The sequence below is a fragment of the Canis lupus genome, chromosome 34 (genome assembly GCF_011100685.1).
Source record: "Canis lupus familiaris isolate Mischka breed German Shepherd chromosome 34, alternate assembly UU_Cfam_GSD_1.0, whole genome shotgun sequence".
Lineage (NCBI taxonomy): Eukaryota > Metazoa > Chordata > Mammalia > Carnivora > Canidae > Canis > Canis lupus.
The window spans coordinates 4228575-4246895 of NC_049255.1; the positions used below are offsets into that span (position 1 = coordinate 4228575).

General features: G+C 45.5%; 1 protein-coding gene across 4 annotated transcripts in view; it reads left to right on the top strand.

Moving 5' to 3' along the window:
* Window positions 1-18321, top strand: part of ATPSCKMT (ATP synthase c subunit lysine N-methyltransferase) — a 198507-nt gene that overhangs the window by 15433 nt on the left and 164753 nt on the right. The window contains exon 6 of one of the 4 annotated variants that reach the window (XR_005383665.1): window positions 1905-2042. The exons of 2 other annotated variants lie outside the window; for them this stretch is intronic. Coding sequence is in view for 1 of the 2 variants with exons in the window: in XM_038583331.1 (XP_038439259.1) it covers window positions 1905-2105 (201 nt within the window). In the remaining variant the exon portion in view is untranslated. Of the gene's footprint in view, window positions 1-1904; window positions 2606-18321 lie in introns of those variants that run through there. One more of the 4 variants, XM_038583331.1, reaches the window with a different exon arrangement.

An 18321-nucleotide genomic window follows, 5' to 3' on the forward strand; every position in this document is an offset into this window, starting at 1 on the left:
GAAAACTAGCAACCCCACTGCCGAGACACCAAGCATCACCCTAACTGGGTGGTGACCATCACTCTCACAGCAGAAGGTCCCCATGGGCGTCTGACTGTGGGGCCCTGAGAAGCTCACAGCCCCACTTGTGGGGCCTTGCCAAAGATGTGTGTGCCGAGTCATTGTGAGCAGAAGTCGAGAACCTAAGGTGAGGGCCCACCGGTGGATCAATGGCCCGACTTCCTAGAGATGTTGTCATGAGAGACAAAGGAAGATGCAGGAACTGTTCCAGGTTAAAGTAGACAAAGGAAACATAGCTACATGCAGCATGACATTGTGGGGGAAAGTGTTATAAGAGATATTATTGGGACATTTGGCGGAATTGGAAGACTTTGAGATTATGATTGGAATACAATCTTAAATTTCCTGAATTTAATAACGGAGCTGGGGTTGTGTCTCAGAGAACACTGACGTATCAAGGAACAAAGGGATATGTTGTATGCAACCTGTTCTCAAATGGTTTAGGAAAAGTATTCATAGGGAAAGAGGGCAAATTACATAAAGCAAATATGCCAAACTATTAAAAATGGGTGAACTTGGGTGAAGGAATATAGGAATTCTTTGTTCTATTCTTGTGACTTTTCTGTAAATTTGAAATTCTTTCAAAATAACAAAAGAAGGAGGTAAAGATGGTAGGATCTGAAGATCAATTTTAAAGTGGTTGTTAATTTGCTGATATAATTACATCAATACTTTTAGCAGGTAGGTTGGTAATAAAAGGATGCAAAATTGATAAATAAGAGGATTTTACTTTTTATAAGTTGTGTTGACTATGAAGTTATCAGTGCATTAAAGATAAATTTTTGAAGAATCATGAAATATTTCATTAAATTTAAGTTAGAACGAGTATATTTTTCATGGTCCAATTTAGTAATACCATATTTCACTGAAGCTAGATACTGTGTTTGTTTTTTTTTTTTTTTAAAGATTTTATTTATTTATTTGAGAGAGTGACAGAGCAAGCATGAACAAGGTGGGGGTGGGGTGGGCAGAGGGCAGAGGGAGAAGCAGACTCCCCTCTGAGCAGGGAGCTGATGCGAGGCTTGATCCAAGGACCTTGGGATCATGACCTGAGCTGAAGGCAGATGCTTAACCACCTGAGCCACCCAGGCGCCCCAGTACTGTTAATTTTAGTATGCACCATTGCTATTGAGAAAGAAAAAAATACTGCCAATCATAATTCTAAGACTATGTCAATTGTAACATGTATCCTGATTTCAGAGATGTTAAAATGTGGGAAAATGTGTTAAGTAGTTGAGACAGGATAGATTGAAATGCTAGGTGGGCAGATAATTTACAGCTGCTTCTCACTTTATTTTTAAATAAGGGTACTTTATTTCATATTTTTAGAGTGGAGGAGGGGACAGAGGGAGAGAGAATCTCAAGCAGACTCCTTGTTGAGGGTGGGGCTCAGTCTCCACCCTGAGATCATGACCTGAGCTGAAATCAAGTTCGGCACTTAACCAACTGAGCCACTCAGGTGCCCCTGTTGTTAATGTGACTTCTGCATTTTAATGGATCGTTTGATAATGTATTTATGCTCTGAAGGGATTTTATTTACAGTTATTAATTTTGTTTTAAAGATTTGAGAGAGAGAGTGTACGAGTGGCATGGGAGCAGGGAGCAGCAGAGGGAGAGGGAGAAGGAGACTCCCCGTTGAGCAGGGAGCCTGACACGGGGCTCAATACCAGGACCCTGATCATAAGCTGAGCGAAAGGCAGATGCTTCATCAACTAAGCCACCCAGACACCCCCACAGTTCCTAATTTTGTAAGGTATCTTCAGGCACTAAGATGCAAAAGAACACTTGGGAATCTTTTCCTCCAACTCACCGCTTGTTGAAATAACGGCTATTGTTCTGCACAGATGCTGCGGTTGAAGGAGAAACTTGCGCTTGAACTTGAGGATGACGCCAGAGTCATTGCCTGCCGATTCCCTTTCCCTGGCTGGACCCCAGACCATGTCACCGGGGAGGGGGTAGATACTGTGTGGGCCTATGACATCAGCACTCTGAGAGGCAAGAGGCCCCAAGGACCAGCGCACACCCAGTCAGTCACTCAAATGTAGACTTTTATCAAGCGTGGTTTCCCAGGTGTTGGCCGTCTTCGATTTTATAGAGACTTCCATCTGTGTCTTCAGCAAAGAGTATATTATTCTTCAGTATGGAATGAAAAACTACTGTTCCTTTCCTTAACTTTTGGAAGACAAACAGAAGTTAAGAGCAGCAGGTAGATTTAAAGTCCCATTTCACAGTGTATTCAAAAAAGAGGTCTGACTTCTTTCCATGCACTCAGACACATGAAAATATGAATGAGTCATAATCACATCGACGTGCAGGGAAGATGTGAACAGCTTTTCACATAATAAAAAATACGACTTAATGCCAGATGAAAAGAAGCACTTTTTAAACAGGGTATATTTATAGATTTCTCCAACTTGATTCATCCTTAAGATTTATGTCTTTCTTTTGTCTATTTCATGGTAAAACTTTCTAAAGGACGTAGGTCCTCATATTCTAGAACATTTAAGAATATATATATCACAAATTAAGAATAATTTGTTCCAAGGCTAGTGGACTACTGTTTTTTTTTTTTAATTTATTTTTTATTGGTGTTCAATTTACTAACATACAGAATAACCCCCAGTGCCCGTCACCCATTCACTCCCACCCCCCGCCCTCCTCCCCTTCTACCACCCCTAGTTCATTTCCCAGAGTTAGCAGTCTTTACGTTCTGTCTCCCTTTCTGATATTTCCCACACATTTCTTCCCCCTTCCCTTATATTCCTTTTCACTATTATTTATATTCCCCAAATGAATGAGAACATATAATGTTTGTCCTTCTCCGATTGACTTACTTCACTCAGCATAATACCCTCCAGTTCCATCCACGTTGAAGCAAATGGTGGGTATTTGTCATTTCTAATAGCTGAGTAATATTCCATTGTATACATAAACCACATCTTCTTTATCCACTCATCTTTCGTTGGGCACCGAGGCTCCTTCCACATGGACTACTGTTTTTTATTGAATCTGAGATGTATGTGTGTGTACATGAGTGTATTTGTGTCTGTAAACAGCAGTAAGTTTCTAGACAGGCTTCTGGTGGATTTCTGCAAGCATCAGACTATCTGCAAAGGCATATTTAACTTGCCATTTTGGGTTTCTCCTTTAGCTTCCCAAGGATTAGATGATGCTTGGTCCCACAACCTCAGAAAAAAATGGACCATTTCACAGAAGTGTTGAGACTCATGGAGTTTGTAAGATCTTTAATTGATTTTTTTTCAGCTGTGTCTTTAACCTGTAAGTGACCTGTAAGAATTTTCTCATAGAAGTTGCACACGACACAAGGCAGGGAGTAAGAGCTACTATTTTTGATGCCAAGTAGGATTCAGAAATGTCTGGCAGATTGAAATAAGGGATAAATGCTAACTTGATAAAATTTAAAGTTAAAAAAAAAAAAAAAAACCAATAACCAAACAAAAATAGGATAGAGCTTAGTGGTGACATAGCCTAAGAGGAGCTGTTTGACCAGACCTGGAGGTTCCATTGACATTGGGGTCAATGATCAGAGCACATTCCCATTTGAATGCGCCTTTCTCTAAAAGCTTGGTTCCAAGATTGCAAGCTTTGCCTTCCCCAGGTGTGCCAGGTTGGCTTTCTTGGATCCTCCGCCAATTCTAGCATTCTGATTTCCTGAAATGCTTAGCTCCACCAAGAGGATATAAAACCAAGTTTAAAAGATCTAAGAACTGAGACTCTTCCAAATAAATACACTATGTTCACCATTGCTGAGTGATGGCATACATTGTGACAAGTCACAGCCAAACAGAATGGAAACAGTGCAAGATTCCTGATGTTTAAACCTCACAGCTGGACACTACACATCTGCCAAGGTACTTTCCTGATGGCCAGGGGTAGGAAAGAGCTGCCGTGAAGGCATAGATGTTCTCAAGGGCAGGAGTCTTCTGAGCTTGTGCTGTAATGTGTGTCTCCTAGACCATCTGCAGTCCTCTGGGCCGCAGTGGGGCGTTTCACACCTGGCCTGGCACCAGAATCTCCAGGTCTCTGACCCAGGCACCTGTACTGGCTGAAGGTGTGCAGGCACTGCTCCCTCTGATCCCATGGCCATCTCCCCTCTTTCTGGGTAACCCCAGAACCTTCAGGTGTCAGGGACACTGGGCCGGGCCAGTTGTCTGATCCCATGCCCTGGGTGTCAGGGTGGGTGCTGGGTCATGGGCATGTGATCCAGTTCCCTCCAGTGAAGTGTGAAGGGACATCTGCTTAGAGCTTATTGCTAACAGAAGGAGGTGCTTGAGGAGTGAGCATCCCCCCTGTCTTCGGGCAGCTGTACAAAGCAGTAATGCCTGCAGTTGTCACGGCCGTTTTGCAGCCACCAGGGGAAAAGTGAAGCTGGGAGCCAGGAGGTTGGTGGAGCAGAAAGCTGGATAGATTGCGGGTCTTTGACGATACCACTGAGTTGCTGAACTGACTCGGAGCCTCCAATGGGAGGACATCTTACATGGACAAACCCGAACCCGTGTTGTTGCCCTCCCACAGGTGTGGTGGTGTTTGTGCCCTGTGGTGGCCTGACCCAAATGGGGGTGGGTCTCAAGTGGGGCGAGGGGGCCCGGCAGTGTGGAGGGCAGATGGCCCTGGGCCCGCTCCCTGTCTGGAGGCGCTGCGGGGGGAATGCACTTGCTGGCAAGGTCAGACGTGCATCTGGAGTATTCGGGAGGGACGGAGAACTCTCACGGGGGGATGCCCCGCTCCCAGAGTGGGGTTGGGGTACCAAGTCAGAAGGGCTCTGAACTCAGATCCAGCCTTCACTGACGGCAGGAGTCCTCAGTGGGCCTCCTGTCCTTGGGGACACGGGCAGGACCGGGTAACAGCAGAGCCTTACCGCATCCCTGCACCCGGGGAGTTTTGCAGGGGGAAAGATAATTCCTCAGGATTAGAAAGGAATTGGTAAAAGAAGGGAAGAAAACCACTCAGACTGCCCTCCTGGCAGGTGGGGCTGCTGAGGGGAGCTGCTGTGACGTGGACCGCAGTTTGCGTCCTTAGATTAAATCCTGACCCTCGGTGTGATGGTCCGGGGAGACGGGGCTTGGAGGGGGGCTGAGGGTGCTCTGCCTGAGGGTGGGCCCTCTTGAATGGGAGTAGTGCCCTGCGAAGGCGGCCTCAGAGAGCTCCTCCGCCCACCCGCGTGAGTGGGAAGACCACCAGCCTTGAACCAGGAGGCGGCCTCGCACCAGACCCCGCCGCGGCTGCCGTGATCCGAGACTTCTTAGGCCCAGAGCCGAGAGGAATGGATGCAGGTGGTTAAGCTGCTTGTGTTCTGTGAAAGCAGTGAGCTGGTCAGAGGCCAGCCGGTAGCTGGAAGAGCCACACCCAGCACCATCCAGACTAGCCATCGTTTCCTTGGCCCGTGTGAGGTAAGGAGGTTGAAGGGAGCCAAGCTTCGAGAGGATTCTCTCCAGTGCCAGCTGGGGAGAGCGGGAAGCTAACCGCTTGACGTAATGGTCAGGGCCGGTGGGCTGAGTGGACCCCCCTCCCCCCCCCCCCCCGTTCCACTGGAGCCCCGTCTGCGTATCTGTCGGGGGTGTGGCCGGCACCGCCACGGAGGCTTCCCTGGGGGGACTCCCTCTGTGCCCCCCGGGTCCCACGGGGGATGCTTTCAGCAGTTCGGCCCTAAACCAATCTGGATGGTATAAACAAACTAGAGCTAGAGGAACAAGGGAAGCTGTGTTGATAAGTGAATTCTAGATGGTAAAGGGGCTTGAAAACCTGTCCTTCGAGGCAGTTCAAGAGGCTGTGGATGTCTACCCTGCATGAGAGGAGCTTTGGAGGAAACAGAACAGAGCTCCCAATGTGTGAAGGCTTGCCAAGCAGGAGAAGAAAGGAAAAAGTGGTCATGAACATGACTGGGTGCCAGGATGTTCCGTGTTTGGAAGCACCCCGTTCTCACCTTCAGGGAGGAGGCATGGTCTAGTGATTTTTCTCCTAAGCACAGGGAGTTGTGGTCAACTTGCTCAGCCACTAGCAGACACAGGAGCACAGAGTCTTACTACACTTACTTACTAACCTGCAGTTAGGCCTGTTCTAACCGGCCCTGAGGCCTGACCCTTGGCTTTTGGCGTTGGTGCTGAAAGGATGTGAAGCTAAGATCAGTCTGAAGTATGGTTTTAATAAAGTCGTTTGAAGTTAGAATGCGTTGCCTCTGGACATAGTTACTTTCTTCTCAGTGGAGATACTGCAGCAGAAGGCTGGGCAGCCACTTGGTGGAGATGTTGTAGAAGAGATCCATCTGGAGTCTCAAAATGACCTAAAACAACCATGAGTTTTCTACCCTTAGCAGGACCGCTGGAACCCTTTGAGCTGAACCCAGTGGGAGCGCTAGACATGAGAGCGGCCTGCAGCAGTGAGGGCGTTTCACACAACGCCAGCCCAGCCATACTTAGCCTCCCCCAACAGAAGGCCATGGGCAGCTTTTTACTCTGGTATAGCAAACAAAAGCAGCCGAAATCTTGAAACTTCGGGGATGCTGATGGATGACAATAAGATTTATCAGAGCTACGGCTCAGAAGTGGTAATGCTTGGAGAAGGCTGGAATCTGTTAAAGCCCAGAGGGCTTGGCTGCGGGGAACACAGTCTTCCCTAAGTTCTGATGAGAACCAGGGGACCATTCTTGAAGCCCCTGGGAGAAATAATGTCACTACTGGTGCCTTGTCCTTCTATGTGACACTGTCCCACCCATCGCCTTGTCAAGGGAGCAGTCTTATAAGGACCCGGGGCTCACTGACTCTCCTCCGGCTGATTGGGCCAGAGTCTGGCATCTGAGCCAAAGGCCATGGAGATGGGATGAATCATGCAGGTTCCATGCCGAGAAGTTAAACTGAGGAGCACAAAGATTGGGGACACACAAGTGGAAGTTAGAGTAAGGAAGTTGAGGCCAGAGGAGTTTAGAGTTTACAGGGCCATGAGAGATGAGGGAGTGACAGGTTTCTCTCTGGGTGAAGGGCTCAGACCAGGGAGCAGGCCACAGTCGTGTGGAGTAGGAGGCTGCCCCCATCTGCTGCCGAGGGCCCAGGAACTGGGGCGGGAGCAGAGCCCTTGCCATCCCTGGTATCTCAGCCCCCCTCAGAGGATTCAGTTGAGGGTTGTGTTTCCTTAAGAACTCCTTTTATGCAGTAGGTTATTTTATGACGAAGGAAAATTGCACTTGTCATGACATGCGTTAAACATAAAGATCTCATTATCCTCCAAAATGGTGTAGACCATATATTTAAATAGAAAGATGGATATTTATATAAATGTAAGGAGATCTCCCATCTGAATAACACAATAGAGTGTCTGCACTCGAATAGAAAACCTGAGTCATCCAGGACCCTCTCAGGCAGAGTGAAGTGTTCCTGTAATAGTGATGCATTATGGTTATATTGGAATTGGCACACTTGTGACCCAATGGACTGATACAAATTGAACATGAACAAAAAAAAAAATCATATAACTTTTATTGGTGAGGGAAATTCAATCTTATTTTTTCTAATTTAATATTATGGTGTGACTATTACCAGAGAAGGATAAAACAGTAGCTCATTGATCACAAGAAGAGTCCAGGAAATTTTCTTTTCTGGAATATCATAGGGTGAAAAATTGGGCAATGAAATGACCTTTTATGATAATTAATCCCAATGTCAGGAAAGTCCACTGAGCCCCACACGTGTCCCAAGCTTGGTGGCTATGTTTGAGTGGCGAGGTATTGCGGGGTTTGCTGTAAAGATAGCTGGGCGTGTCACAAGGCATTAGTATGTGCTGGTGCTCAGGGTGAGCAGTCAGCACATTTGGGAGGCAGCCGGAGCTTCTGCTTTTCCAAAGACCGTCCCTTCTCGCTCCCTGGCATTCACCTGTCCCAGGCACCCATGCTTTATTCCTTCATTCCATGGCCTTCCTTCCATGTGTCCACTAACCTTTGATTTAGGTGTCACATTCCATATTCCCATTTTCTTTTTTTTTTTTTTAGATTTTATTTATTCATGAGAGACGAGAGAGAGAGAGAGAGAGAGAGAGAGAGAGAGAGAGAGAGGCAGAGAAAGAAGCAGAGAAGGAGGCTCCATGCAGGGAGCCCAACATGGGACTTGATCCCAGGATTCCAGGATCATGCCCTGGGCAGAAGGCAGGTGCTAAACTGCTGAGCCCCCAGGGATCCCCTCATTGTTTTTTTTAAAAAAGGTTTTGTTTATCTATTCATGGGAGACACAGAGAGAGGTAGAGACACAGACAGAGGGAGAAGCAGGTTCCTCACAGGGAGCCCGATGCGGGACTTGATCCCAGGACCCTGGGGTCACGACCAGAGCCAAAGGCAGACGCTCAACCACCGAGCCACCCAGGTGCCCCACATTCCCATTTTCAAGGGGATTTACACTTTGTTAAGGAGCGCTTTAATATGAATTTGACTAAAACATGGATTTGTAATGGAGAAATGTCAGATTCCTAGCTGCTTCTTTTTTTTCTTTTTGTATATTATTTTATTGGAGTTCTATTTGCCAACATATAGCATAACACACAGGGCTCATCCCGTCAAGTGTCCCCACTCAGTGCCCGTCACCCAGGCACCCCAATCCCCTGCCTACCTCCCTTTCCACCACCACTTGTTCGTTTCCCAGAGTTAGGAGTCTCTCATGTGCTGTCACCCTCACTGATGTTTCCCACTCATTTTCTCTTCTTTCCCCTATAATCCCTTTCACTATTTTTTATATTCCCCAAATGAATGAGACCATATAATGTTTGTCCTTCTCCGATTGACTTATTTCACTCAGCATAATACCCTCCAGTTCCATCCACATCGAAGCAAATGGTGGGTATTTGTCATTTCTAATGGCTGAGTAATATTCCATAGTATACATATATCTCATCTTTATCCATTCATCTTTTGATGGACACTGAGGCTCCTTCCACAGTTTGGTTATTGTGGATATTGCTGCTCTAAACATTGGGGTGCAGGTGTCCCAGCGTTTCACTGCATCTGTATCTTTGGGGTAAACCCCCAGCAGTGCAATTGCTGGGTCATAGGACAAGTCTATTTTTAACTCTTTGAGGAACCTCCACACAGTTTTCCAGAGTGGCTGCACCAGCTTGCATTCCCACCAACAGGGCAAGAGGGTTCCCCTTTCTCCACATCCTCACCAACATTTGTTGTTTCCTGTCTTGTTAATGTTTCCCATTCTCACTGGTGTCAGGTGGTATCTCATTGTGGTTTTGATTTGTATTTCCCTGATGGCCAGTGATGCGGAGCATTTTCTCATGTGCTTGTTGGCCATGTCTGTGTCTTCTTTGGTGACATTTCTGTTCATGTCTTTTGCCCATTTCATGATTGGATTGTTTGTTTCCTTGATGTTGAGTTTAATAAGTTCTTTATAGATCTTGGATACTAGCCCTTTATCTGATACGTCATTTGCAAATATCTTCTCCCATTCTGTAGGTTGTCTTTTGGTTTTGTTGACTGTTTCTTTTGCTGTGCAGAAGCTTTTTATCTTGATGAAGTCCCAATAATTCATTTTTGCTTTTGTTTCCCTTGCCTTCCTAGATGTATCTTGCAAGAAGTTGCTGTGACCAAGTTCAAAAAGGTGTTGCCTGTGTTCTCCTCTAGGATTTTGATGGAATCTTGTCTCACATTTAGATCTTTCATCCATTTTGAGTTTATCTTTATGTTTGGTGTAAGAGAATGGTCTAGTTTCATTCTTCTGCACTTGGCTGTCCATTTTTCCCAGCACCATTTATTGAATAGACTGTCCTTTTTCCAGTAGATAGTCTTTTCTGCTTTGTCGAATATTAGTTGACCATAGAGTTGAGGGTTCACTTCTGGATTCTCTATTCTGTTCCATTGATCTATGTGTCTGTTTCCTGTGTTTTTGGTATTTTGATAGGGATTGCATATTATGAGCAGCTATACGCCAATGAATTAGGCAATCTAGAAGAAATGGACGTATTTCTAGAAAACCAGAAAACTACCAAAATGGAAACAGGAAGAAATAGAAAACCTGAACAGGCCAATAACCAGCAAGGAAATTGAAGCAGTCATCAAAAACCTCCCAAGACAAAAAGTCCAGAGCCAGATGGCTTCCCAGGGGAATTCTATCAAACGTTTAAAGAAGAAACCATACCTATTCTACTAAAGCTGTTCCGAAAGATAGAAAGGGATGGAATACTTCCAAACTCCTTTTATGAGGTCAGCATCACCTTAATTCCAAAACCAAACAAAGACCCCACCAAAAAGGAGGATTATAGACCAATATCCCTGATGAACACAGATGCAAAAATTCTCAACAAGATACTAGCCAATAAGATCTAATAGTACATTAGGAAGATTATTCACCATGACCAAGTGGAATTTATCCCCAGGATGCAAGGCTAGTTGAATACTAGTAAAGCAATCAACGTGATAGATCTTATCAGCAAGAAAGAAAACAAGAACCATATGATCCTCTCAATAGATGCAGAGAAAGCATTTGACAAAATACAGCATCCATTTCTGATCAAAACTCTTCAGAGTGTAGGGATAGAGGGAGATTCCTCAGTATCTTAAAAGCCATCTATGAAAAGCCCACAGCAAATATCATTCTCAATGGGGAAACACTGGGAGCCTTTCCCCTAAGATCAGGAACACAACAGGTATGTCCACTCTCACCACTGCTATTCAACATAGTACTGGAAGTCCTAGCCTCAGCAATCAGGCAACAAAAAGAAAGAAAAGGCATTCAAACTGGTAAAGAAGAAGTCAAACTCTCCCTTGTTGCAGATGACATGATTCTGTACATAGAAAATCCAAAAGACTCCACCCCAAGATTGCTAGGATTCATACAGTAATTCAGCAATGTGGCAGGATACAAAATCAATGCCCAGAAATCAGTGGCATTTCTATACACTAACAATGAGACTGAAGAAAGAGAAATTAAGGAGTCCCATTTACAATTGCACCAAAATCATAAGATACCTAGGACTAAACCTAACCAAAGAGGGAAAGGATCTATACCCTAAAAACTACAGAACACTTCTGAAAAAAATTGAGGAAGACACAATGAGATGGAAAAATATTCCATGCTCATGGATTGGAAGAATTGTGAAAATGTCTATGCTTCCCAGGGCAATCTACACGTTCAATGTAATCCCTATCAAAATACCATGGTTTTTCTTCAGAGTTGGAACAAATAATTTTAAGATTTGTGTGGAATCCGAAAAGACCCCAAATAGCCAGGGGAATATTGAAAAAGAAAACCAGAGCCGGCGGCATCACAATGCCAGATTTCAAGTTGTACTACAAAGCTGTGATCATCAAGACAGTGTGGTACTGGCACAAAAACAGACACATAGATCAATGGAACAGAATAGAGAACCCAGAAATGGGCCCTCAACTCTATGGTCAATTAATACTCGACAAAGCAGGAAAGACTATCCACTGGATAAAGGACAGTCTCTTCAATAAAAGATTCTTAGTTTTTATTTGCTTTTACCCCAGCCCAGACTGCCTGACTGGCATTTCCAAGACAGCTCAGAAAGGCAGACCATGGTCACAAGTCTCTCTTGACTTGAAAATGTTAATTAGGAATAGAAATTCATAGCCCAGAAACGATGATAACAAGGATAGCTCTCAAGTGTTGACTGTCTACCAATCCTGGGTCTCTTAGATACATTATTTTTAATTCTTGTACTACACTGTAGAGATGATATTTCTCAGTGGGGAAACTGAGGCATTTAGTGAATACTGGGTTTGCTAAAGGCCCATGCACTCATTAGCAAAGAGTGGAGCTGGTATTCAAACCCAGGCCTGATTGACAGTAGCACCTGTGTGACTTCTTTGTCACTGCCTGGCCAAGCGTGTGGAGGCTCTGCTGCTCTGAATCAATCCCATCTACTCAGTAGCTTAGACATTAGCAACATTTGAATAACTTTGAGGCTTAGATCCTCTGTCTCTTTGAATCAGAATAAATCTTTTTTAGATAGGCACAGAGTGGTCCTTGAGTTAGAAGCATAAGCCTGATGAATTATTGGAAACTACATCTAAAACTAATGAGGTACTACTATATGTTGGCCAATTGAATTTAAATTTTAAAAAGAATGGACTGAAGGCTTTATAAATATTGTCTTCATTGATTATGTCTTGTCACTTATTTGATAGTGTCTTTTGATACATAAATGTTTTTAATTTTGAAAAAAAAAAAACCACACAAGCCCAAGAGAGGATAAAACAGCCAATTTTTCAGAGTTGTCCCCTCCATTCAGAAATAGGTAGAGGAAGTTATATCTTCTGAGCAGAACTGAGTTATCCCATGCTTTGTGGGTCCACCTCCTAGACATGGGTCAGTGCAAACATATCACCTGTCTGTTGGACAGTAAGCAACCTGTGGGTGTCTGCACGTCCGACTGTCTGCTGGGGCTGCTGTAGCAAAGCAGCACGGGCCGGGCCCTGAAACAGCAGATGTGTCATCCTCATAGCTTTGGAGACTGGAAGTTCCAGACCAGGGTGTTGGCGGAACTAGTCTCTCCTGAGGCCCCCTGCTTAGCTTGCAGATAGCTACCTTCTCTGCTCGCTGTGTCCTCACAGGGCCCTTCCCCAGGGTACCAGCTTCCCCTATGTCTCTTCCTCTTATAGGGACACAGGTCCTGTTGGATCAGAACCTGCCCTAACAACCGCATCTTAACTTCATCTTTAAAGAGCCCTCTTTAGAGGCCCTGTCTCCAAATACAGTCACATCCTGAGTACTGGAGATTAGAACTTTAGTACATGAATTTTGGGGGGCCACAAATAAGTCCATAAGAACATCTTACGCGTTAATTACAGCCTCACTTTAGTAAACAAATAATTGGACACAGCCTAAGGGTGGGTCAGCTGAGGCCAGCTGAGCACGCGTTGGTATATATGTACGGAGCATCCGTCAAAACGCTGCGGCGGAGTGAAGCGTACTGAAGCATGTGTGATTTCTTTTTTTTTTTTTTTTTTTTTTTAATTTATTTATGATAGTCACACACAGAGAGAGAGGCAGAGACACAGGCAGAGGGAGAAGCAGGCTCCATGCACCGGGAGCCTGATGTGGGATTCGATCCCGGGTCTCCAGGATCGCGCCCTGGGCCAAAGGCAGGCGCCAAACCGCTGCGCCACCCAGGGATCCCGCATGTGTGATTTCCAGTAGAGCTTAGAGCTCCTCTGCTGGAACGCGCCTTCTTCCAGAATGCACATGGAGCCTAGCCGGTCTTATGGAAAAAAGCAGGGTTAATGGGAGACCACTCAGAATGGTTGCAACCTTGAAATCAGGGCATTAACAGAAACAATCATTGGTGTCTGGGGAGATAACGTGACAGTCCAGGCAGGCAGCTCCGTGGCTCTGGAGACCGCCCGAGGGGATAATAATTTTACAAAAACAACCCAGCATGGGAATGCCAGCTTGAGGGGAACAACACAGTGCAGATGAGCACTGGAGGGCTTGTACCTGCTGTGAGCCCAGGACTGCAAGGCTGGGGAGCCCCTCTCTGAGGAGGGGTGGGCATTCTTCTTACATTTTCTAAAAATCCAACTGACAGGTTGAGGGGCACTGCTCTTCGTGTTGAAGTTTACAGTTCTCATAATTCAAAGCTAACCTCCCCTTGAAGAAAGAACCTCACAGAAACCAGTGAAACTTCCAGGCTATTCTGACATCATTCCCCAGGCAGCAGTGGTATGGGAGTTAATTGGTGTTACAGGAACAGGTGCGGTAGCAGAACAGAGTGTTGTCAGGTGTAAAAAACAAGGGGCAGGACTGTGATATTTGCCTCCACTTATGTAGAAAAGGGACATTCACATGCTGACACATGGTGCTCCCCCTTCTCCGACTCTCCCAAATATACCCTGCCAGAAATAATCTATGAGTATGTGAGACACAGCTTTTGCCTCTGGGGAGGGTGGGTGGGGTTTGGGATCTGAGGTGAGAGGAAGACCCCTTTGATTAGAGATTTTAAAGTATCTTTTTTGCACTTTTAAACCATATATATGACTTTTCAACAAAAAGTTAATTCTTTAAACTTCACATGTACAGGTAGGAGATTAGCTTCAGTTCACATATGAGATGCTACTTTTGAAAGCATATACCGGAGAGAACTGGTCAGTGATGACGTGGGACTGGAATAGGCTGAGCTGGTATGATCACACTGAGCTGGTGTGACCATGCCAAGCTGGTGACCATGCTGAGTTGGTGTGACCATGCTGGGCTGGTGTGACCATGCTGAGTGGATGTGACCATGCTGAGCTGGTATGAACATGCCCAACTGGTGTGACCATTCTGAGCCAGTGTGACCATGCTGAGCTGGTGTGACCATGCTGAGTGGATGTGACCATGCTGAGTGGGTGTGACTGTGGTCAACTGTGTGACCATGCTGAGCCTGTGTGATCATGATGAACCAGTGTGACCATGCTGGGTGGGTGTGACCATGCTGAGCTGGTGTGAACATGCCCAACTGGTATGATCATGCTGAGCTGGTGTGACCACACACAGTGGTGGGTCAGACTCTGGGACACCTGAGTGCTAGTGTGTTTTAGGTCAAACTCGTCAGCATTCAGGGCTAAACTTCTGTGAAGGTGGGGAACTGAATTCCAGTGACTTGTATTACTGGTTAGATATTGTTTGTGTGTGTGTGTGTGTGTGTGTGTGTGTTTTCCCTTTTGTTCCTGATACACATCTTTATCATAAAATGGGAAGAGAGAAGCACAGGATTTGTGAGGTTTAGGTCAGTAGCTTGCAGGACCCCAGAGTTAGAAGGGACTTCAGGGTAGGGGGTGGTGGGGGCAAGTCTGTGGGCTTGTGTGGAGGGTGTGTGAGCAGCTCTAGGGGAGAGCCTCTTCCCGGGACACCTCCCCTCTGTACTTCTCCCTGGCTGCTGTCAGCCATGTCCACTTCCTGCCCCTGGCGTCCTTTCTCACTGCTCTTTCTTGCCTTCTCTGAGAGTTTGGTGTTGACTTTTAGAACTGGTTGTGCCTAGCACCAAATTGTGAACAGTAAGTTAGAAGCCAAGACATGTTCTTCTTTGTTTTTTGTATTGTGTAAGAAAGGACGTCCTGGGTAGACTAGAAGGTGACCTATACAAATAGTGCCGAATGGAAACTTTAGGTTCTTGATTCTAAATAACCATCAACTCCCGTCTGAAACATTTCATTTTTGGTTATGGTGTCCCTGCCTGGGGCCTTCTGGGATTCACTCCTAACTCTTAGAGCAGCTCATTTTACCTGAGGGCATCCTGTTAGAAATGCCTTCTGTATACATGGCTGCAAACTGGCTCCCTGGCACTTCCCACATGCTGGCCCTAATTTTGCCCGCTGGGGACCACCCCAAACAAATCTAATGTTTCCTCCGTGGGAAATCCAAAATCCAAAGATTTGGAGGACTCTCTCCTGTCCATTCTCATGTTTATTTATACAAACCAACCCTCCCTAGCCTGGTAACTCTCCTCTTGACAGAAGCTAGCTAGTATGTATGTATGTATGTATGTATGTATGTATGTATTTATTTATTTATTTATTTAAGAGAGGCAGAGACACAGGCAGAGGGAGAAGCAGGCTCCATGCAGGGAGCCCAATGTGGGACTTGATCCCAGGTCTCCAGGATCAGGTCCTGGGCTGAAGGCGTGCTAAACCGCTGAGCCACCGGGCTGCCCCGAAGCTCCCTTTTAAACTATCTTTCTGAGGTGTGGGTTTCGGAGCCAGATACAGAGTCAGGTGTGGCTCAACCAGGGCAGAGGGCAACAGACAACTCCTTCCTTGCACTGAACTTGTCTTTAGACTGGTGCTTGATACTCAACTCACATGGAACTTTTCCTTAGGCTTCTGATAAGTCATCTATACTATACTATTCTTATATTCTTATATAAACTATGTCAGTGGAATTTTAAAAAGATTTGTATTTTTTTTATTTGAGAGAGAGAGAGAGAGAACATAAGCAGGAAAGGGGGAAAGGGAGAGAGAATCTCAAGTAGACTCCATGCTGAGCATGGAGCCCGGCATGGGACTTCATCCCATGACCCAGAAATCATAACCTGAATGGACACCAAAAGTCACATGCCCAACTGACTGCATTGCCCAGGCACCCCTGGAGTTATTATTATTATTTTTTGACTCAAGTATGTGTGATGTTTTTGAAATAAGTGAAAAATTTAAATATTTTCTTTTTAAGTTTTGTCATGTTAGATTTGCCCTGCTGCCACAGGATTTTAAGGGATTTTGGATCCTAATTTAATCATCCAATTATTTGGTTGTCTCTGTGTACTTTATTCCACATACAACTTTAATAACCATGAAATTAGTGTTCTCATCTATATTATTTGAAAGAAACAGCCACAAATTTTGAATGATACAGAGCCCTGGGACCTCCCTATCCTGTAAAGTATATCATTTGCTCCATGGGCCAGTGCTCACAGGAGGTGGTTGTTCATTAATTTATGCTCTACTCTGTGATGCTCTGATCTGACTGTAAGGACATGCAGATGAGTGTGTAGCCAGATGTCACCTCCACATGGGCTTCATCACTGTGTGCCCAGCCGGAGGACGATGCCTGCATGCCTTAGGCAGTCCATGAATATTTGTGAGTGAAGGATGTCAGGGGAGAGTGGACACATGTCTTACTGAAGTCCAGCTGTGCTGTTTTCCCTTTATTTCAACCTAGTGGTGTTGGTGTACTAGTTTAAAAAAAAAATCTCCAGGGGTGCCTGGGTGGCTCAGGGTGTGATCCCCGGGGTCCTGGGATCGAGTCCCACATTGGGCTCCTTGTGGGGAGCCTGCTTCTCCCTCTGCCTGTGTCTCTGCCTCACTCTGTGTCTCTCATGAATAAATAAATAAATCTTTAAAAAGAAAAATTTCCAGAATTCATTCCTGGCAATCCATGCTGTCTCCTGAAGTCTCTACTTTTCTTCTTTTGACTTGCATTGCTTTCCCAGATTTTTCTTTCTTCTTTCTTAAGAAAACTCACACTTTATTGAAGCATAACTTATATACCATAAAAACCAAACCAAACCAACTAACCAAAACCTCCTATAAAACCTGGTCATGTTTAATGCGTACCGTTTGATGAATTTTGGACCTATGCACACAGCCCTGAAACCACCTCCATGGTCGAGGTAACAAACACATGCTTCTCCTCCACAAACTCCCTCCTGCTCTGCTTCTTGATCGCGCCTTGTTTGGTGCTCAGAAGGCAGCGTCCGTCTGCCCCCCTCAGAGCCGTGGGGGCGCAGCCCGGCAGGTGGGCAGGTGCCCGGCGCTTCTCCATCCCGTGGCGCTGACACTTCACAGCCCCCCAGCCCCCCAGCTCCCCAGCTGCGGCAGCCCCCGCGTCCTCACCCCCGGTGCTTGGCGACCCCTGGTCCCGGTTCCGCCGGGCGTCGGGTCCCCCAGGTGCAGCCGTGGGTCTGTGGGTCCCTGGACGGCCTCCCTCACTGGTACCTGCGTCGGCGCTATGTCCAACCTCCCCAGCCGGGCCGCTCATACCACCTGTCTGTTCCCCAGGTGCGGTGTCATTCTAACACGGAGTCGTTTAGAGCAGTTTACTGGCAGGGCTGTCTCTCTCTGTGGGCTGACAAAAACCCAAGTTAGGATACGTTTTGCTGCCCACCTTTTTTTTTTTTTTTTTTTTAATTTCCTTTTGTTTTTTATTTTTTATTTTATTTTTTAAAGATTTTTATTTATTCATGATAGACATGGGGGTGGGGGCAGAAACACAGGCGGAGGGAGAAGCAGGCTCCACGCAGGGAGCCCGACATGGGACTCAATCCTGGGACTCCAGGCAGGATCACGCCCAGGCCGAAGGCAGGCGCTAAACCGCTGAGCCACCCAGGGATCCCCTCCTTTTGCTTTTTATTTTTTATTTTTTTAAATTTTTTATTTTATTTTTTTATTTTTTTTTTCCTTTTGCTTTTTATGACTAGAATTCTTGCAGCGCTAGGTTCCTCCTGAATAAATCAGTCTAAACTGGGAATTTCTAATGAAAAAGTTTCCTCTTAGCAAAAGCCCTAATTGAGAGAACATGCCTTTCTACTCACAATTTTTCATTTTTAAGATGTCAATTAAAATCTAAGTACTTTAGGGGTGCTGGGTTCCCAAAATAGAACGGTGAATTTCACATTTACAGCACATTTCTGCTTTTATTTACAATTTACAAGATACTTTCCATTTAATAGGTTTTTTTCCCCTCCACAAGTTCAATTAAGCTGGTTACCCTCTTCCTCCCACTGACCTTCATCTTCGTGTTTTCTATCCCATCTCTCTAGCAC